The sequence below is a fragment of the Hypanus sabinus genome, chromosome 16 (genome assembly GCF_030144855.1).
Source record: "Hypanus sabinus isolate sHypSab1 chromosome 16, sHypSab1.hap1, whole genome shotgun sequence".
In the NCBI taxonomy this organism is placed as follows: Eukaryota; Metazoa; Chordata; class Chondrichthyes; order Myliobatiformes; family Dasyatidae; genus Hypanus; species Hypanus sabinus.
Genome location: NC_082721.1, coordinates 72,297,204 through 72,315,955, shown reverse-complemented (window position 1 = coordinate 72,315,955; position 18,752 = coordinate 72,297,204). Strand labels below are relative to the sequence as shown.

Here is an 18,752-nt window from a genome sequence, read left to right as displayed (position 1 = left end):
TGGGAGAACAAACTAACTGAATACATAATTGGCACGATGATAGGAAGCAGAGGACAATGGTGGAAGAATGCTTTTAGTACTGGAACCAGTGACTAGTAATGTGCTTCAGGGATTGGTGCCAGGTCCATTTCTGTTTGTCACCTGTATAAATGATTTGGATGACAACGTACAAGACATGGTTGGTAAGTTTTCAGTTTACAGTGAAACTCAACTTCAGTCTCTTTGGCTCCTCACCTATTCGGCTTCACTTTCCAATCCCATGTTATTGATATGAAAATGATCCCCTCATTCAAGCTTCAAAGCAATGTTACTGTTCTTTACCATTAGTCCTACCAGCATCACTTAATGCTGTCCTATACTCAAATGTGAACGTGTCTTTATTTCAAATCTTCAGTATCACGTATTCTTAACATTATAGCATCATGGAATTGTATGGCACATAAACAGTTACTATGGCCCAACTTACACATGAAAACCATGATGCCTATCTACCTAATCCTATTTCCCCTTATTAGGCTTGTCTCCCATCCTTTCCCATCCTAGTACCCTCCAAATATGTATATATGTTTAAATTCTGTAATTATATCTACATCTACAACTTCACTTGGAACTCATTTCATATATAACTACCACATACAATGTGGAAAAACTTACCCCTCACATCTTCTTTAAATTTCTCCCCTCTTATCCTTAAACCCATATATTCTGTAAAAAGACTCGAAATCCCTGCCCTAACCATGCCTCTTAATGTTTTACAAAACTTCATAAGGTCATCTCTCAGCCTCCTACATTCTAATGAGAATAAAAACAACCAGCACTTCTCTTTGGATGTTTCACTGAATATATATTGTAACTAACAGCACCATAAAACAAACTCTGTCACTATGTTCTTTCATTACATTAGATTTTTTTTTTGCAAAGTTCAATATTACCCATCAGTACCATTCTTGCAATGTTTGCTTCCCTGGAAATCACAATGCCATAGAATCAGAAAGTCACAAGCATGAAACCAGATCATTCAAGTTCATGTTTCCATTGAGCTTCCATTTGTGTAGTTAGCACACATTCAAGCATCGCCACAGAGTTTCATTAACATCTTTATTACACACATGCTCGCCTGTAGATCTGCAGCCATTTTATGACAGCAGTTTATTTTGTATAATATGGAAAGCCTCACATTTGAATGTTTGTCCATTGATGGTTTCTTGAAGGGCAAGTGGAGAAATGAGGTACTTTCTCCATCAGTCCTTAATTAGCAGCTTGCAGTCAAAAACTCATCACAGATTTAGCAATACCTCACTTTTACAAGTAACAACAGCATCAACAGTTTCAACAGATGCCAGCAGTTTGAAACATACCTTGCATCAAGGAATCGAGATCTGAGGATCATCACTGCTTCACATGTACTCTGCTTTAGCTGCATCTGAATAGAGCTGAATTTGCGGTGGATAATAGAAACCATGCGCTCAATCTCCTTTGGTGAAATGGGTCTGGTCCGACTTTGTTCACGAAGCAAGTTCATGACGTGTGTGGTGAATTCACTACATGCCTACCCACAGAACAATCCAAGGTTAGAAGATGCATTAACAAGGAATTCATCAGATGGAATTCATAAATGGATGGTAAAAATGAGATTTGTCTTATTTCTATATCAGTAAATGAAGCTTTCAGCTCCTATAGACAACATGCTACAAAGTTCACATGCAATACCCCACAGCTTCAGGGAAAAAAAAATGGGTCATGTAGTTCTCCAAGTGCCTTTGGGTCTGGTAATGGAAAAAGTTGTAAGTACTTGAGCTCAGGTCGGGCACAGATTTGCTGTAGATGGGTCAGATTTTCATTTTATACACAAGCAGATCTTTATGAGAACCTTAGATGAAGGAATTTGTATTGTATTGTTTGAATAACCAGAACGTAATTTGTAAAATATAACTATTTTACACTTCAAAGAAAAATTAACTTACACTCTGGTATTTGTGGCTTTATAACATTTATCAGTATCTTGTTAAACATTATTAAAAGTAAATGTTTTTATGATTGAGCCTCTGAAGTATGTAGTTTAGATTGTCAAGCTGTCAGCCACCAGGTAAAAACATTGGACACCACTTAAGGACAACTATGGAGTGTAAGTAAAGTTTTTCTCATTCATTATTATCCAGCTATGCCAGATTCATTAACAGGTAGATGCTTATATTCTGTAAATATCTCTCTAAAAAAAATTCACTTGGCTCTAACATTTGGTTTTCGTTATGATTAAATCATGCTTTACAAAGGTTAAATGTAAACTTGTAAGGCAATCCACTAATGTTTGTCACTCAAACAACCCGAATGCTCCATTTCATGTTCGAATTGATTTTACTACTGGTGAAAGGATTTATTTGCTGAACACAAATATGAAATTTCAAAAGAAGTAAAACCGATGTCCTATGAGCTATTACTCCTTTCCAATATTTGGTTACATGGATCACACCTGCTCATATTTCTCCAGCTCTGAGTGGTAAATCTGTCGGATTTGTGCAAGTTTGGCTCTGTAGTCAGAGTGCTCGATGGAATTGTCATTTGGTGATCCACCAGATGCCGCTGCTGCCGCGGCTGCTGCAGCTGAACCTCCACCCTTTTCAGGACCAGATACTCCTTCTGCCAAAAGCATGTTATCCAGTCTCATCAACTGTGGATCTGGAGGTTCCTCTTCTTGGACACCCCGAATACTCAGCACTGTGTAAAGCAAAAGAGATTGTTACTGACTTTGCAATGGAAACATCAATTAAAAAAATGTGCCAAGAAATAAAATCATAACTTTGCCATAATCAACAGGTGTTAAAATGACATAGCACATTGTTATCCAGTAAAGCATGGAATTGAAGAATGGTACATGTACCATTTAACTAATCACAAGAGATACAGTCAAAGAAATGTTTTAGTGGTAGAAAATCCTTTAAAAATGTACAAGCTTCTTTTTAAGTGGCCTTCTCACACAAGGTCAGAAGCATTGCCTGTTGTAAAACATATCAAATAGGGATTAGGATTAAAAATTCCAAAGATTGGGATTTAGCAATGGAACTACAGATTCATTATCTAAGGTTAACAAATAACTACACAATAAATCCGTAGTATGATATTGATATTTAACATTTCAGTTCATTGAGATTTTATATTACTCAAGATCTATATCAAAATTAAACTACACTATTGAATTTTAACAAAAGCTTGTAAAATAATGAAGAGCAATTGTAACAGCATCAATAATCAGTTAAAAGATCCTCAGCAATGATTCCCAATTAATTGATTGTGTACTGAAAGCCCTGCATTTTTCAGTTAGATTTCAAGTGATATTGGCAAACAATGGAACACAGAAAAATTAACAATGTACTGAAGCATATTCTGTAAACATACTTTTGTATAGTACTATTAGCTTCCTTGCTGATTTGTACACTTATTAGGTTATGTTCCCTAACACTCCCAAACACTCAGTGTCTACTATAAATAATAATAAAGGCAACTGGTATATTGGATTACCAACCCGTTACCTTTTCTTTTCAGCCTCACACCATCCTAACTTGGAAATATATCACCATCACTAAGTTATTACTGAATACGGATCCTGAAACTGACAGCAAGAGTGCAGAGGTTCAAGAAGGTACCATATCATGGTTTTCTCAAGTCCAATTAAGCAAGTTTATAAATAAATGCTGGCTTTCTGCCATATTTAGATCTCAAAAACCTAAAATCTTAAATCAAACAAAATAAACTCTGAAGATATGAGACAGAGTTGGCAATGGGTGACTGGTAGAACGCTTTTTTGAAAGATATGGCAGTAGCTGGTGTTTAAAGAAATAATGCATACATACACTGCAAAATAATACATTCCTGAAAGGCACTAAAACCCCAAAAGGAAAATCAAATCATCTGTGGCTTCCACTAAAAATTAAAGAAAGTATCATGTCAAAAAAAGAGACCTACAAAGTTGCCAAAAATAGCAGCTAGCCTAAGGATTAGAAGCTTTTTGGAACTTGGCAAAAGAGGATCATGAAATTGAAGGCAAGATGTATGTAGATTGATGAGAAACATAAAAATGGATTGTAGGATATTTTATAGGTACATAAAAAGGAAATGATTAGTGAAGACAAATGTGGGCCTCTTCCAAACAGAGACAGCACAGTTTATAATGAGAACTGAAGAACTGGCAGAATAATTTACCTCATGGATAAAATTTGCTTGATACGTTAGAGAATGAAAGGTTGAGCAGGAATGATGAACTGAAGGAACTAAGTTAAAAAATAACACAAGGCAAGTTGATGAGCTTCAAAGCTGATAAATCCCAAAGACCTGATAATCTATACCCCGAGTTTTGAAATAGATAATTTTATCTTCAAGGTTTTTGTATATTCTGAAATTATTTCAGTGGATTTGAAGATGCCATGATAAAGAGAGGAGAAAGAGAGAGGGATAAGCAGGCAAAACCACTCTTGTTGAATGAATCATAGGTGGTGATGAGTCAGCGTACAGGAGCAGATTGAATGACCTGACCTGGATTCAAATTACAGAAACTAGCATCTGTGGACTCTATACTTCTCATTGCATCAGTATAACACAAAGAATGAAATCCTTGCGTTATAGATTTGTAAGTCTATAATGCAAAGATTAACAAGGATTCCATTCTGAAATGTTACCATGACTTGGAGGAAAATATGTAATAGTATTGGAAAATGCTGAGACCGAGGGTCAATATTGATCAAAGCACAGCAGGCTCAAAGTCATTATGGCCTATACCTGTTCCCTTTTCTAAGATACTAAAAATGAATAGTAGATTATAATAATAATTATTATTACTAAGATCATGATATAAACTAAGAAAGTTTTGTAACAGCAATTCTCCCCATTCTTCCAGCAGAGGGACCATGGTTCATTCATTGCTCAATTGCTCATCCAACTATTTATTAAGGGGTTCCTTCCATATCCCAAAGAAGTGTGTAGGTGAGTAGTATGATTAGAGGTGGTGATAAGAAAGTGGGCTGATTAAAAAATGGGATTAATAGTAGTACAAAAGGTTTAGATGGGAAAAAATTTGTTAGGTGTTCCTAGAAAGGATTCCAGATATAGTATGTGGACAGGCCGACTAGAATAGAGGCCATACTAAGCAATGTTCCTGTTCAGATGAAAGATGTCTCAGTGGGTGAATAGTACAAAGATAATAACTACAACTCCCTAACCTTTAGTATAATCATGGACAAGAATAAGAGGAGATGATATAGAGATGTATTTAATTGGGGGAGGGCTAATTACAACAGTAATAAGCAGGAACTTGGCAGTGTATATTTGAACAGGATGTTCTTACAGAAATGAACAGCAGATATGTGGTGGTTGCTTAGGGATTACCTATGTGGAGCTCTGGATAGACAAGTCACACTGAGACATGGAAAGGTAGGGTAAATGAAGCATGGTTGACAAGAGAGGCGGAGTGTTTAGTTAAAGGGAAGAAGGAAGCATAAGGTTTAGGAAGCAGTCAGGACTCTTGAGAATGATAAGGTAGCCAGGAAGAAACTTAAAACGGGAATTAGAAGAGCTGGAAGAGGCAGGTATGATTAAGAAAACCCCCAAGTCATTCTACACATATGTATGTGAAGAACAGGGGGATGACTAAAGTGAAGATAGGAATTCTCAGGGATAAATAGGGATATATGTGCCTGGATGCAAAGGAATTAGGGTAGGTCCTAAATGAACAGTTGCTTCAACACATTTGCACCAGGGAGAAAGAATATGAGCTCAGCGTAAAAGGCTAACATTCAGGGTAAGAAAGAGATAGTGCTGGATCTTTTAAAAAAAACATTGGGATAGATAAGTCACTGGTCTCGGTCAGGATATACCCCAGTTTGCTCCAGGAAGTGAGGGAAGAGATTGCTAGGGTATTAATGATTATCTTTGCATCATGCCTGAGCTGTACCAGTCGTGTTCTCAGTGTAAATGGATGGTTTGGGTGGTTTGTGGTCATCATAGACTTGATAGACCAAAGGGCCTATTTCCATATTTCACTAAGACTCTAGTTACAGGTCTAGGGTACTACAGTCGAGCCAGTCAGCAGGAAGAAGAAACGTCTTCACTTACATCTCTGTGAAGTGCAGTCCATCTGATATCATCAAAATAATATTTTTAACCAGTTTAAGTACAGCAGGTAAAGAGACAAAAAGATTAAGGGGTAGAGGAAGACAGGTATGAAGGTAAGCTTCAGTGACCATAAAAACATATTAACCTTTTTCCAAATACGTGAAGAGAAAAAGGTTAGTGAAGGTAAATATCCCCTACATTCAGAAATGGGGAAATTTTAATTGAGAACAAAAACAGCCAAACTGATTTTTTTTGTGTCCTCCCTCAGATATGTTGGGAAACTAGTTAGAGAGAAAATCAAGTAAATAAGTACAGTGAAAAAATACTGTTAGGGGAACTCATAGGGCTAAAGGAACAAAGCTAGTTACATCTTCAATGTTGCCTCCTTGGTGTCAGGTTCAAGAATACCAGTGAATGATACAGAATATCCTCAAAGGGGAGAGTGAGGGGCCTGATGTAAGATCTTGGCCGGAAATGTCAACTCTTTATTCTTTTTCATAGATGCTGCCTGACCTGCTGTGTTCCTTCAGCATTTTGTGTACGTTACTTAAGGCTACAAGCAGTATTTAGGCAGCAAAAGAAAGGGTTAAGAAGCAGAACATCAAATGGTTACTTCTGAGACTAAGTACAGAAATGTGGAGGAGAGAGCTGATGATGCATGGGAGAAACGTAATAATATAAACCTTAAACTTCTGAAGCACAGCCCTAGTAACAACCTCATTATAGCAACTCAACAGCATTACCTCTAAAATGGACTACTGTCTTTTTTCTTGTAAAAATTGTGTATAATTTGTTTTTCTTCTAAATCCTGTTGATCTCAAAGCCATGTGCCTGTGATGCCACTGCAAGTTTTTCATTTCACTTGTGCATATGGCAATGAACTTATTTTGATGTTAACTATCATTGAAAAAGTTTGCAATACTTTACCAATAGACAAAGGAATACAGTGATTTAACAGATAGATTAAATCTTATGTCAGATGATTATACTAAGCTAAATCCAGAGTTAATCCCAACAGTTCTTGTTACAATTTTTTTGCACATTTTTCTGTATTTGATGCTATCAGAATAAAAGCTGGTAATATGGATAAAGAAAGCAGTAAGGTAACTTGTTTGATTCATTTGTTCAGCTTAACTTCACACCATTTGGACTCCCATTAATGGACTTACAATTCCATCATAAAGTTCCTAAGTCCTGAAAGAGCAAGAGGTACTGAAAAAGGACGGATGGTGTTACTAGTGAAGAAAAATGCCACAGCATTGTTCTGTCAAGATAGACTGCAGAACTCATCTCGTGAGACATTATGGGTGGAACTGAGTAACAAGAAAGGTATGACCATGTTAATGGGGCTAATATTAACATGGTCTGAGGAACTTGGAAGAACAAATTTGTAGAGCGATCGCAGGCTGTTACAAGAAACAAAGTTGCTATAGTAGGTGATTTTAAGTTTCACATATTGACTGGGACTCCCATACTGCAGAAGGTTTCATGTTCAGGAATGTTACAAAGATCAGTACAAAGAAGTCCCAATGAGAGAGTGTGCGATACTTGATCTGCTATTAGGGAATGAGACATGACAGATGACATACGTTTGTGTAGGGGAACACTTTGCATTTAGTGATCATAATACCATTAGTTTCAAAGTAAATATGGAAAAAGGTATGTCTGGACCGTGGATTGAGATTCTAAATTGGAGAAAGGCCAACTTTGATCGTATTAGAAAGGAACCAGCAAATGTGGATTGGGACAGGCTGTTTTCTGGCAAAGGTGTACCTGGTAAGTGGGAGGCCTACAAGAGCAAAATTTTGAGAGTAAAAGCTTGTATGTGCCTGACAGAAAAAAAGGTAAAGATAACAGGTGTAGGGAACCTTGGTTTTCAAGACATATTGAGGGTCTTGTTAGGAAAAAAAAAGGTGCATTGCAGGTAAAGGCAGGTGAGAACAAATGAGGTGCTTATGGAGTATAAGAAATGCAAGAGAATACTTAACAAAATAATCAGGAGGGCTAAAGGGCATGAGGTTGCCTTAGCAGACAAGATGAAGGAGAATCCTATGGCATTCTACAGATATGTTAAGAGCAAAAGGATTGGAAAGGGCAACTCTGGCCCTTTGTAAGTTCAGAATGGTAATCCACACATGGAGCCAAAAGACATGGGGAGATCTTAAATGAATTTTTTTACTCAGAAAACAGACACAAAGTCTATAGAAGTGAGGCAAAATGGTGTCAATTTCACAGTCTCTATACAGATCACAGGGAAGGATGTGTTTGCTGTCTTTGAGACAAAATTAGGGTGGATAAATCCCCAGGGTCTGACAAGGTGTTCCCTGAGACCCTGTGGGAGGCAAGTGCAGAAGTTGCCGGGGCTCCAGCAGGGATATTTAAATCATCTTAGTGACAGGTGAGGTACCAGAGGATTGGAGGATAGCCAATGTTGTTTTGCTGTTTAAGAAAATCTCTAAAAATAAAGCAGGAAATTATAGGCCAGTGATCCTGACATCAGTAGTGGGAAAGTTATTGGAAGGTATTCTAAGGGTTTGTATATCCAAGTATTTGCATAGACATGGACTGATTAAGGATAGTCAAGTATGGCTTCATACATGATACATCATCTAACCAATCTTATAGGTTTCTTCGTGAAAGTTACCAGGAAAGTTGATTGAGGTAAGGCAGTGAATATTGTCTACATGGACTTTATCAAGGCATTCAACAAAGTCTCACAGAAGAACAAGCATAATGTTTTTTCTTGTGTTATTTATTTAATTGGGTTCACTTTATCTAGTTTTAAGATTTATATGAAGATCTGATCATATTTTAGGTCATATTTATTCTGAAATATAGAAAATTCTACAGGATTCACAAGCTTTCTAGCACCACCACTGTACCTGCAGGCAAAATATAAATAAGGTTGAACTAGTACAGAGGAAAATGACAAGGACGTTGCTGGGTCTGGAAGACCTGAGTTATAAGGAACGATTAAAGTTAGGACTTTATTCCTTGGAATGTAGAAGATTGAGAGGCGATTTAATAGAGGTATACAAAATTATGATAGGTACAGATAGGAGAAATGCAAGCAGGCTTTTTCCACTGAAGTTGGGTGAAATTACATGGGTTAAGAGAGAAAGGTGGTAAGTTTAAGGGGAACATGAGGAGAAACCTCTTCACTCAGAGGGTGATGAGAGTGTGGAACGAGCTGCCAGTGTAAGCGATACAAGGAGCTTGATTAACTTATAATAACTGCTGTCTTTGCAGATAATATGCTACATATGGCACTCATGCTGCATGCAGAAGTCAGAATAACTCCATTGACAAACTGGGGAGCCTTTCGTCTTTTATAAGTATGACTTTTGTATTCACACTTGAAAGAGATTATCACTTGCAGCTCAGAGTTCTAAATCATGCAGTCATTTATGACGGAACTCGGGTTCTTGCAGAAATCTTACCGGCACCTTCTTGCCATGAATGCCACCTTTTTTGATTCCATTCTTCAATTGTTGCTTTACTTATTTCTGACCACTTAATTTTGAAAGCGATCTTGCTGAGCCCATCTGCTGGTGTGATGACTGAGATCCCAACTTAGGTTGGTCTACTTAACATGTGTTTTACAGAAAGAGGAAGAATTCTGCCATTGACCAAGAGAGATATTTGACCCTTTAACTAAGACCCTTTGATTCTTTATTGTTACTTAAGTCTGATGCTTCTGTGAATGAACAATACAGACAGTAATTTAGCACAATAAGGTTGAAAGATCTCTAAAAATTAAATTTGAGCACAGCACATATATTGATTTAATTTGGATCATGTGAAAGCAGAAGGTGCAAGTCAACATGTTGTGTCAAGACCCTACATCATGACAGAGGGGAGCAGGAGAGATTGTAGGATATGAAACAGATGGAATAAAGGCTGGTAGGTGATAGATAGAACTGGATGGCAAGGGGATAATGAGCAGGTGGATTTAATGAAATTCACAAAAATTACACCAACTTTATTTTACTTACTTTTTATTTAGATACAGCACTATGACAAGCCCTTCTGGCCCAATATACCTGTGATGCCCAATTAATCTACTAACCCATACATTTTTGGAATGTGGGAGGAAACTGGAACACCTAAAGGAAACCCACGTGGTCACAGAGAGAACACACAAACTCATTACAGATAGCAGTGGAATTGAACCCGGATCACTGGCAATGTAAGCAATTTGTTCATCAATTTTGTTCTTTTAAGTTAGTCATCTTAGAATGACTAAATCATGAGAGGATTATTTGGCCTATTGAGTCCAAATTGGTAGGGGAAATCTAGCTTGACCTTGTCCTCAGTGCCCTATAAATTTTTTCTCATGCATTTCCAACTCTCTTTCTAATATAAATACGGAATCTACTAATACTCATGGCAGTCCTTGCCAGACCCTATACTTGCTGTGTCACCTTAGTTCTTTCAAGTCCCCTACTTTTAAGTCACCACCCATTCTCCATTGGGTATCAGTCTCTCTTTATCTAAGGCAGGACAGATTAGAGGGCTTGTCTACCAAGGCCATATGGGTAGAGCTGAGGAACAGAAAAGGTATGACCATATTAATGGGGTTGTATTATAGACCACCCAACAGTCAGCGAGAATTGGAGGAGCAAATCTGCAGAGACATAGCAGACAACTGCAGGAAACATAAATTGTATAGTAGGAGATTTTAATTTTCCACATATTGATTGGGACTCCCATACTACTAAAGGTCTAGATGGGTTAGAGTTTGTAAAATGTGTTCAGGAAAATTTTCTAAATCAATATATAGAGGTACGAACTAGAGAGGATGCAATATTAGATCTCATATTAGGAAACGAGTTAGGACAGGTGACAGAAGTATGTGTAGGGGAACACTTTGGTTCCAGTGATCATAACATCATTAGTTTCAACTTGATCATGGATAAAGATACATCTGGTCCTCGGGTTGAGGTTGTAAACTGGAAAAAGGCCAAATTTGAAGAAATGAGAAAGGATCTAAAAAGCGTGGATTGGGACAGGTTGTTCTCTGGCAAGGATGTCATTGGTAATTGGGAGCCTTCAAAGGAGAAATTTTGAGAGTGCAGAGTTTATATGTTCCTGTCAGGATTAAAGGCAAAAGTAGAATGATATGTATAACACGTATAGGAAACAGGGAGCAAATAAGGTGTTTGAGGAGTATAAAAAGTGCAAAATAAATACTTAAGAAAGAAATCATGAAGGCTAAAAGAAGACATGAAGTAGCTTTGGCAGTCAAGGTGAAGGATAATCCAAAGAGCTTCTACAGGGATATTAAGAGCAAAAGGATAGTAAGGGATAAAATTGGTCCTCTTGAAGATCAGAGTGGTTGGCTATGTATGGAACCAAAAGAAATGGGGGAGATCTTAAATTGTTTTTTGCATCTGTATTTACTGAGGAAACTGGCATGGAGTCAATGGAAATGAGGCAAACAAGTAGTGAGGTCATGAAACCTATACAGATTGAAGAGGAGGAGGTGCTTGCTATCTTGAGGCAAATGGGAGTAGATAAATCCCCAGGACCTGAGAGGGTATTCCCTCGGACCTTGAAGGAGAGTAGTGTTGAAATTGCAGGGGCCCTGGCAGATATATTTAAAATGTTGGCATTTACGGATGAGGTGCTGGAGGATTGGAGGATAGCACATGTTGTTTCATTGTTTTAAAAAGGCTCTAAAAGTAATCTGGGAAATTATAGGCCGGTAAGTTTGACGTTTGTATTAGGTAAATTATTGGAAGGAATAGTAAGAGATAGGATCTACGAGCATTTGGATGGACAGGGACTTATTAGGGAGACTAAACATGGCTTTGTGCGTGGTAGGTCATGTTTGACAAATCTGTTGGAGTTTTTCGAGGAGGTTACCAGGAAAATGGATGAAGGGAAGGCAGTGGATGTTGTCTACATGGACTTCAGTAAGGCCTTTGACAAGGTCCCGCATGAGAGGTTACTTAGGAAGATTCAGTTGCTAGGTATACATGGTGAGGTAGTAAATTGGATTAGACATTGGTTCAATGGGAGAAGTCAGAGAATGGTAGTGGAGGATTGCTTCTCTGATTGGAGGACTGTGACTAGTGGTGTGCCATAGGGATCAGTGCTGGGTCCATTGTTACTTATCATCTATATCAATGACCTGGATGATAATGTGGTAAACTGGATCAGCAAATTTGCTGATGATACAAAGATCGGAGGTGTAGTGGACAGTGAGGAAGGTTTTCGAAGCTTACAGAGGGATTTGGACCAGCTGGAAAAATGGGCTGAAAAATGGCAGATGTTTCATACAGACAAGTGTGAGGTATTGCACTTTGGAAGGAAAAATGAAGGTAGAACATACAAGGTAAATGTAGGGCACTGAGGAGACCAGTAGAACAGAAGGATCTGGGAATACAGATACAAAATTCCCTAAAAGTGGCGTCACAGGTAGATAGGTTTGTAAAGAGAGCTTTTGGTACATTGGCCTTATAAATCAAAGCATTAAGTATAAGAGTTGGAATGTCATGGTGAGGTTGTATAAGGCATTGGTGAGGCCCAATTTGGAGTATTGTGTGCAGTTTTGGTCACTGAATTACAGGAAGGATATTAATAAGGTTGAAAGAGTGCAGAGAAGGTTTACAAGGATGTTGCCAGGACTTGAGAAACTGAGTTACAGAGAAAGGTTGAATAGGTTAGGACTTTATTCACTGGAACATAGAAGAATGAGGGGAGATTTGATAGCGGTATATAAAATTATGATGGGTATAGATAGAGTGAATGCAAGCAGCTTTTTCCACTGAGACTAGGGGAGAAAAAAACCAGAGGACATGGGTTAAGGGTGAAGAGGGAAAAGTTTAAAGGGAACATTTGGGGGAGGCGGGGTTCTTCACACAGAGAGTGGTGGGAGTGTGGAATGAGCTGCCAGATGAAATAGTAAATGCAGGCTCACTTTTAACATTTAAAAAAAACTTGGACAGGTACATGGATGAGAGGGGTATGGAGGGAAATGTCCAGGTACAAGTCAGTGGGACTAGGCAAAAAAATGGTTCGGCACAGCCAAGAAGGGCCTAAAGGCCTGTTTCTGTGCTGTAATGTTCTATGGTTCTATATCCTAATCTTAACCCCTTTAGAGCTCCCCTTAGTCACAGAGTTTTGCAGCATAGGAATAGGGCCCCGAGCCCAGCTTTTGCCAAATGCATGCCAACCTTTTTGCTCATCTATTTTAATCTTTTCTGACTGTAATAGACTTGTATCTTTTTATGTATCTGAATATTGCCATCTCCTGGAGTTCCTTGTTCATATCCAGAGCCCCTGGAGTGAGCCCCAAATATAAACCAATTTTTGTACACAAAACTAGCCCCTCAAAGGTCTTTGAAACTGCTCCCTCTCACTTTATCCAAAAGCTCTCTCTTTTCTCTAGCCTATTCTCACTAATACCTCAAACCTGGAGTTACTTAGCAAATTTCTTCTACATCCATTTTATATCACTCCTGAATTACAGTACCAAGTATCAGACATAGTACTCCAATTGCTGCTAATCTAGTGTTATTACATAGCTTATTCCTCACATAAATAGCAATTGCAATCAAAGTTTTAGATGCAGCGTGTCATATTATAGATTTTTTGAGAGACATATCCTGTATTTTTGTATAATTTCTCCTGAGACCAGAATCAATGAATTAATAAATTTCCTTAAATTATATTTATATCTGTATGCTTATACACAGAAAGGATTTTAATAACATTGATCCACTAATGAAGAAAAAAAGAAGAAACATGGTTCATAATGTAAGGCCCATTGAAAGCCATAGCTGCTTTCTGCTAGGTTTTATATTCTAGTATTTATTAATAAGATTCTCAGGAAATTTTGACATAAATTGTTATTGGCAAGATTGATGCAAAGCAGATGTGAATTTTGTCATATTTTCAAAATAATCTTATCACCTTAAAATTGTTGATAAATATGTTGCCTTATATGTTACCAAACTCACACCTTAATATAATGACGTTGAGTAAAACTGTGAAGATTGTAATTACAAAACAATACTGATTTTTTTTCAGGTTAATATCTGCAATAAATTCAATTGGCTCTCCATGCAAAAGTCCTTGGATCATTGTCTCAAGATACTCATATTTTTAATTAACATTTTAAAAATAAGTAATTTTTGAAACAAAAATGACTTTGGTTTTCAAAAAAAACTGGCAAAACAATGCAATATTTTCTAATAACTTTGTTGGAGAACAGACAGATGATGCCAGGGAGAGTGTTGGTGAATATACCTGAACTTCACTTGACGTCACATGTATTTGCCACTAATTGCCCATTTCAAAGTGATAGGTAGAAACAGTAAGGTGGCACATTAATATTGAGACTTTTGGCAATGTCATTTGCAATACTGAGTTCTGGTTACTGAACACCCAGTAAATAAAGCAGCAAGAATCTCAACACAATAAAGCAGACAGAACCTCAAGCTGACAGCTTACCTTTAAAAAATGGCAATTGCAGCTGATAGGATAGAATGGATTTCCATCAAATCAGACACCCTCATGACCAGAAACAGCAATGAAATAAGTAAAGTAACTTGTTCTAACATTGGAGGTGTTGTTTGGCACAGAATCACAAACAATGTATTGTAATATGAAAGCATATTATCTGGAAAACAGAGCACTAAAAGCCTTTAGACCTATGATGTTATGTAAAATTATTTAAATTAGTAATCAAATGTCCAACCAAATTAATCCTTTCTGCCTACACAATGTCTACATCCTTCCTGAATGAATATGGACATTGCTATCTAGGAACCTCTTGAACACCCCTATCATATTTGCCTCCAACATTCCAGGTCCCACCATTCACTGTGTAAAATACTTGCCTTGCACTTTGTGGTGAACTACATATACCTGTCTGGACACCCCCCCCCCCCCCCCCCCCGCTGACTGCTCCTGTGGCTCCTCCCACAGACCCCGGTATAAAGGCGATTGGAGCCTGAGCCCTGGCCTCAGTCTCCAGGATGTAGTATGGTGGTCAATTGCTGCTTGTTCTTTCTTCCAGCCAATAAAAGCCTATATCTCGCCTCACGTCTCGGAGTTATTGATGGTGCATCACACTTCTCCTTTGAACTTATTCACTCTCATCTTAAATGTATGCATGCCCTCTGGTATTAGACATTTCAACCCTGGGTAAAAGATACCAGCTGCCTACTCTATCTATGCCTCTCATAATCTTGTAATCTTGTATCAGATTTCCTCTCACCCTCAACCCAAATTTGTCCCTCTTCTTATAGCACATGCTCTTTAATCCAGGTATTATCCCTGGCAAACCTCTTCTGCAGCCTCTCCAAAGCTTCATCATAATATTGTAATAAAATAATTTGTATAATGGGGTGACCAGAATTGAATGTAATACTCCAGATGTGACGTAATTAGAGGCTTATAAAGCTGCAACGTAACTTTACAACTCTTGACCTCAATTCGTTGACTAATAAAGATAAGCATGCCATATGCCTTCTTTACCACCCTATCAAGGTGGTGCCAGAGAGCAATGACTTATTACAGTGCCCAAGGAAATCATCAAATATTCTCCTTTATAACTACAACTGAAATCTACAGTCACAAGTACTTCAGCAAGCACCATCCTTTCAAGATGTTTAAAAATTCTATCTTTGAGATACTTTGGACCACAGACCACCCAGGTAGTGAGTGCAGTTTAAAATGAAACACAATTCCCTGAAGACCCTACTCCCTACCACTCTCCTGGCTAATGTCCAATCTCAGGGAAAATAATTTTTGTTCCCTACATATAGGCAGAGACCGAGGACCCCAATTCTAGTGGTGTGGACCACAAAGGTTTGGTCAGGGGAGGCAGAAGATTGCTTACAGGACTGTTTTGAATTGGTAGACTAGACCACATTCAGAGATTGATCTTTGAATCTGAATGAATATGCCTCAGTTGTCATTAACTTCATCAAGACCTGTGAAGATGAGTACAGTATGTGTCTTTGAGAACATACTGGACATACTCAAACCAGAAACTCTGGATGAACTGTGAAATTCGCAGGATGCTGAGGGCTAAATCTGCGTCTAGACCAGTGATCCAGAAATCTACAAGAAGTCCAGTTATGTTCTACGGAAGGCTATTGTAAGAGCAAAAACGCAATTCTGAGTGAACCTAGAGACACGATCAGATGCACATCGGCTGTAGTAGAGTTTGAGGCTATACTTTCTAAAAAGTAAAACCTCACATCATGAATGTTGCGATGCTTCACTACCAAACAATCTCAACACCTTTTATGCACGCTTTGAAAAGGAGAATAAAACTAGGCCTGTGCAAATCCCTGCAGGAGCTGGCAACCCTGTAATAACTGTCTCAGATGCCAATAGTATAACATCATTTAAAAGTATGAATCCTTGCAAGGCATCAGGCCCCAATGCTGTACTTGGTAGGGCACAGAAAACCTGTGTCAACCAACTGGTGGGAATATTCAAGCACATCTTCGATTTCTCATTCCTGCAGTCCCATATGCTTCAAAAGGACATCAATCATACTGGGACCCAAGAACCTAGTCAGCTGCCTCAATAACTATTGAGCAGTAGCACTCATATCTACTGTAATGAAGTGCTTTAAGATGTTGATTATGGCTTGAATTCACTCCTATCTGAGCAAGGACATGGACCCACAGCAATTTGCCTATCACCAAAATAGGTCTACAGCAGATGCAATCTCATTGGCTCTCCGCTTGGCCTTGGACCAGCTGGATAACAGCAGTATGTATGTCATGCTGTTGTTTACTGATTACAGCTCAGTATTCAACAATCATACCCTTGGTATCACCAAAACCTGGGCCTCTGTACCTACTGTACCCTTGCAAAATGAATCCTTTATTCCTCATAGGAAGACCATTGTCAGTGCAGATTGGAAATAACATCTCCTCCTCGCTAATAATCAACACTGGCTTAGACCGTGCTCTAGTCTCTCTGAACTCACAACTGTATGGCAACGCATGGCTTAAATACCATCTGTAAATTTAATGACGACAATTGCTGGTGGAACTTCAGTTAGCAATGAGGAGGCATACAGAAGTGAGATAGATCAGCTATTTGAATAATTTCAAAACAAGAACCAAGCACTCCATTTCATAGGTGAAGGTGGAGTCATGATAGCACTAAATTGTGATACCTTCATGTTCATCTGTGAAAACAGCTTAATTTCTACCTGTAATGTCCCTCCTATTAACTTTCAGGGTAGATGGGGTTCTGTTGAAGACCCTGACCAGGAGTTACAGTTACAGGTTCTTTCCGGTGGTGGGGGCTCACTCTCAGGAGCTCATGAATGGCGCTTTTCCATATCCCAAGGACACGGCCTAGAAGACAAGCACATCCTCGGGTTCTGAGGTTTTGTGGCCCTGGGGACAGGCCGATGCTAAGCTAGTGCCATTTAGGAGCATCACCAGGGGGAATAGTACATCGGACCAGCTGTTGGAAGGCTTGGTGTCTCCACGCACAAATCCATGTTGACTGTTCTTAATCAGACCCTGTCTATCCAGATAATTATATATACCATCTCTAAAAATACTTTCCACTAACTTACCCACCACTGACAACAAACTTACAGGCCTATAATTGCTAGGTTTACTCTTAGACCCCTTTTAAACAATGGAACCACATGAGCAATACACCAATCCTCCGGCATCCTACGTCTCTAGTGACATTTGAAATATTTCTGTCAGAGCCCCTGCTATTTTTACACTAACTCCCCTCAACGTCCTAAGGAATATCCTGTCAGGACCTGGAGATTTATCCACTTTTATATTCTTTAAAAGTGCCAGTACTTCCTCTTCTTTAATCATCATATTTTCCATAACTACTCTACTTGTTTCCCTTACCTTACACAATTCAATATCCTTCTCGTTAGTGAATACCGAAGAAAAGAAATTGTTCAAAATCTCCTCCATCCCTTTTGGCTCTGCACATAGCTGTCCATTCTGATTCTCTGAGTTTATCCCTCACTATCCTTTTGCTATTAATATAACTGTAGAAACCCTCTGGATTTATTTTCACCTTACTTGCCAAAGCAACCTCATATCTTCTTTTAGCTTTTCTAATTTCTTTCTTGAAATTCTTCTTACATCCTTTATATTCCTCGAGCACCTCACTTACTCCATGCTGCCTATATTTATTGTAGATCTCCCTCTTTTTCCAAACCAAGTTTCCAATATCGCTTGAAAACCATGGCTCTCTCAAACTTTTAACCTTTCCTTTAAACCTAACAGGAACATAAAGATTCTGTACCCTCAAAATTTCACCTTTAAATGACCTCCATTTCTCTATTACATCCTTCCCATAAAACAAATTGTCCCAATCCACTCCTTCTAAATCCTTTCACATCTCCTCAAAGTTAGCTTTTCTCCAATCAAAAATCTCTACCTTGGGTCCAGTCCTAACCTTCTCCATAATTATATTGAAACTAATGGCATTGTGATCTCCGGACCCGAAGTGCTCCCCAACACATACCTCCAGCACCTGACCTATCTCATTCCCTAACAGGAAATCCAACACTGTCCCTTCTCTAGTTGGTATTGCTATGTACTGCGGCAAAAAAACTAACTTGCACACATTTTACAAACTCCAAACCATCCAACCCTTTTACAGAATGGGCTTCCCAGTCTATGTGTGGA

General features: G+C 38.4%; 1 protein-coding gene across 4 annotated transcripts in view; it reads right to left on the bottom strand.

Moving 5' to 3' along the window:
* Positions 1 to 18,752, bottom strand: part of pbx4 (pre-B-cell leukemia transcription factor 4) — a 418,773-nt gene that overhangs the window by 73,732 nt on the left and 326,289 nt on the right. For all 4 annotated transcript variants that reach the window (XM_059992097.1, XM_059992099.1, XM_059992100.1 and 1 more), the window contains exons 3-4: positions 2,471 to 2,715; positions 1,359 to 1,549 (exon numbers count right to left, since the gene is read on the bottom strand). In XM_059992097.1, coding sequence (XP_059848080.1) covers positions 1,359 to 1,549; positions 2,471 to 2,715 — 436 coding nt within the window. The remainder of the gene's footprint in view (positions 1 to 1,358; positions 1,550 to 2,470; positions 2,716 to 18,752) is intronic.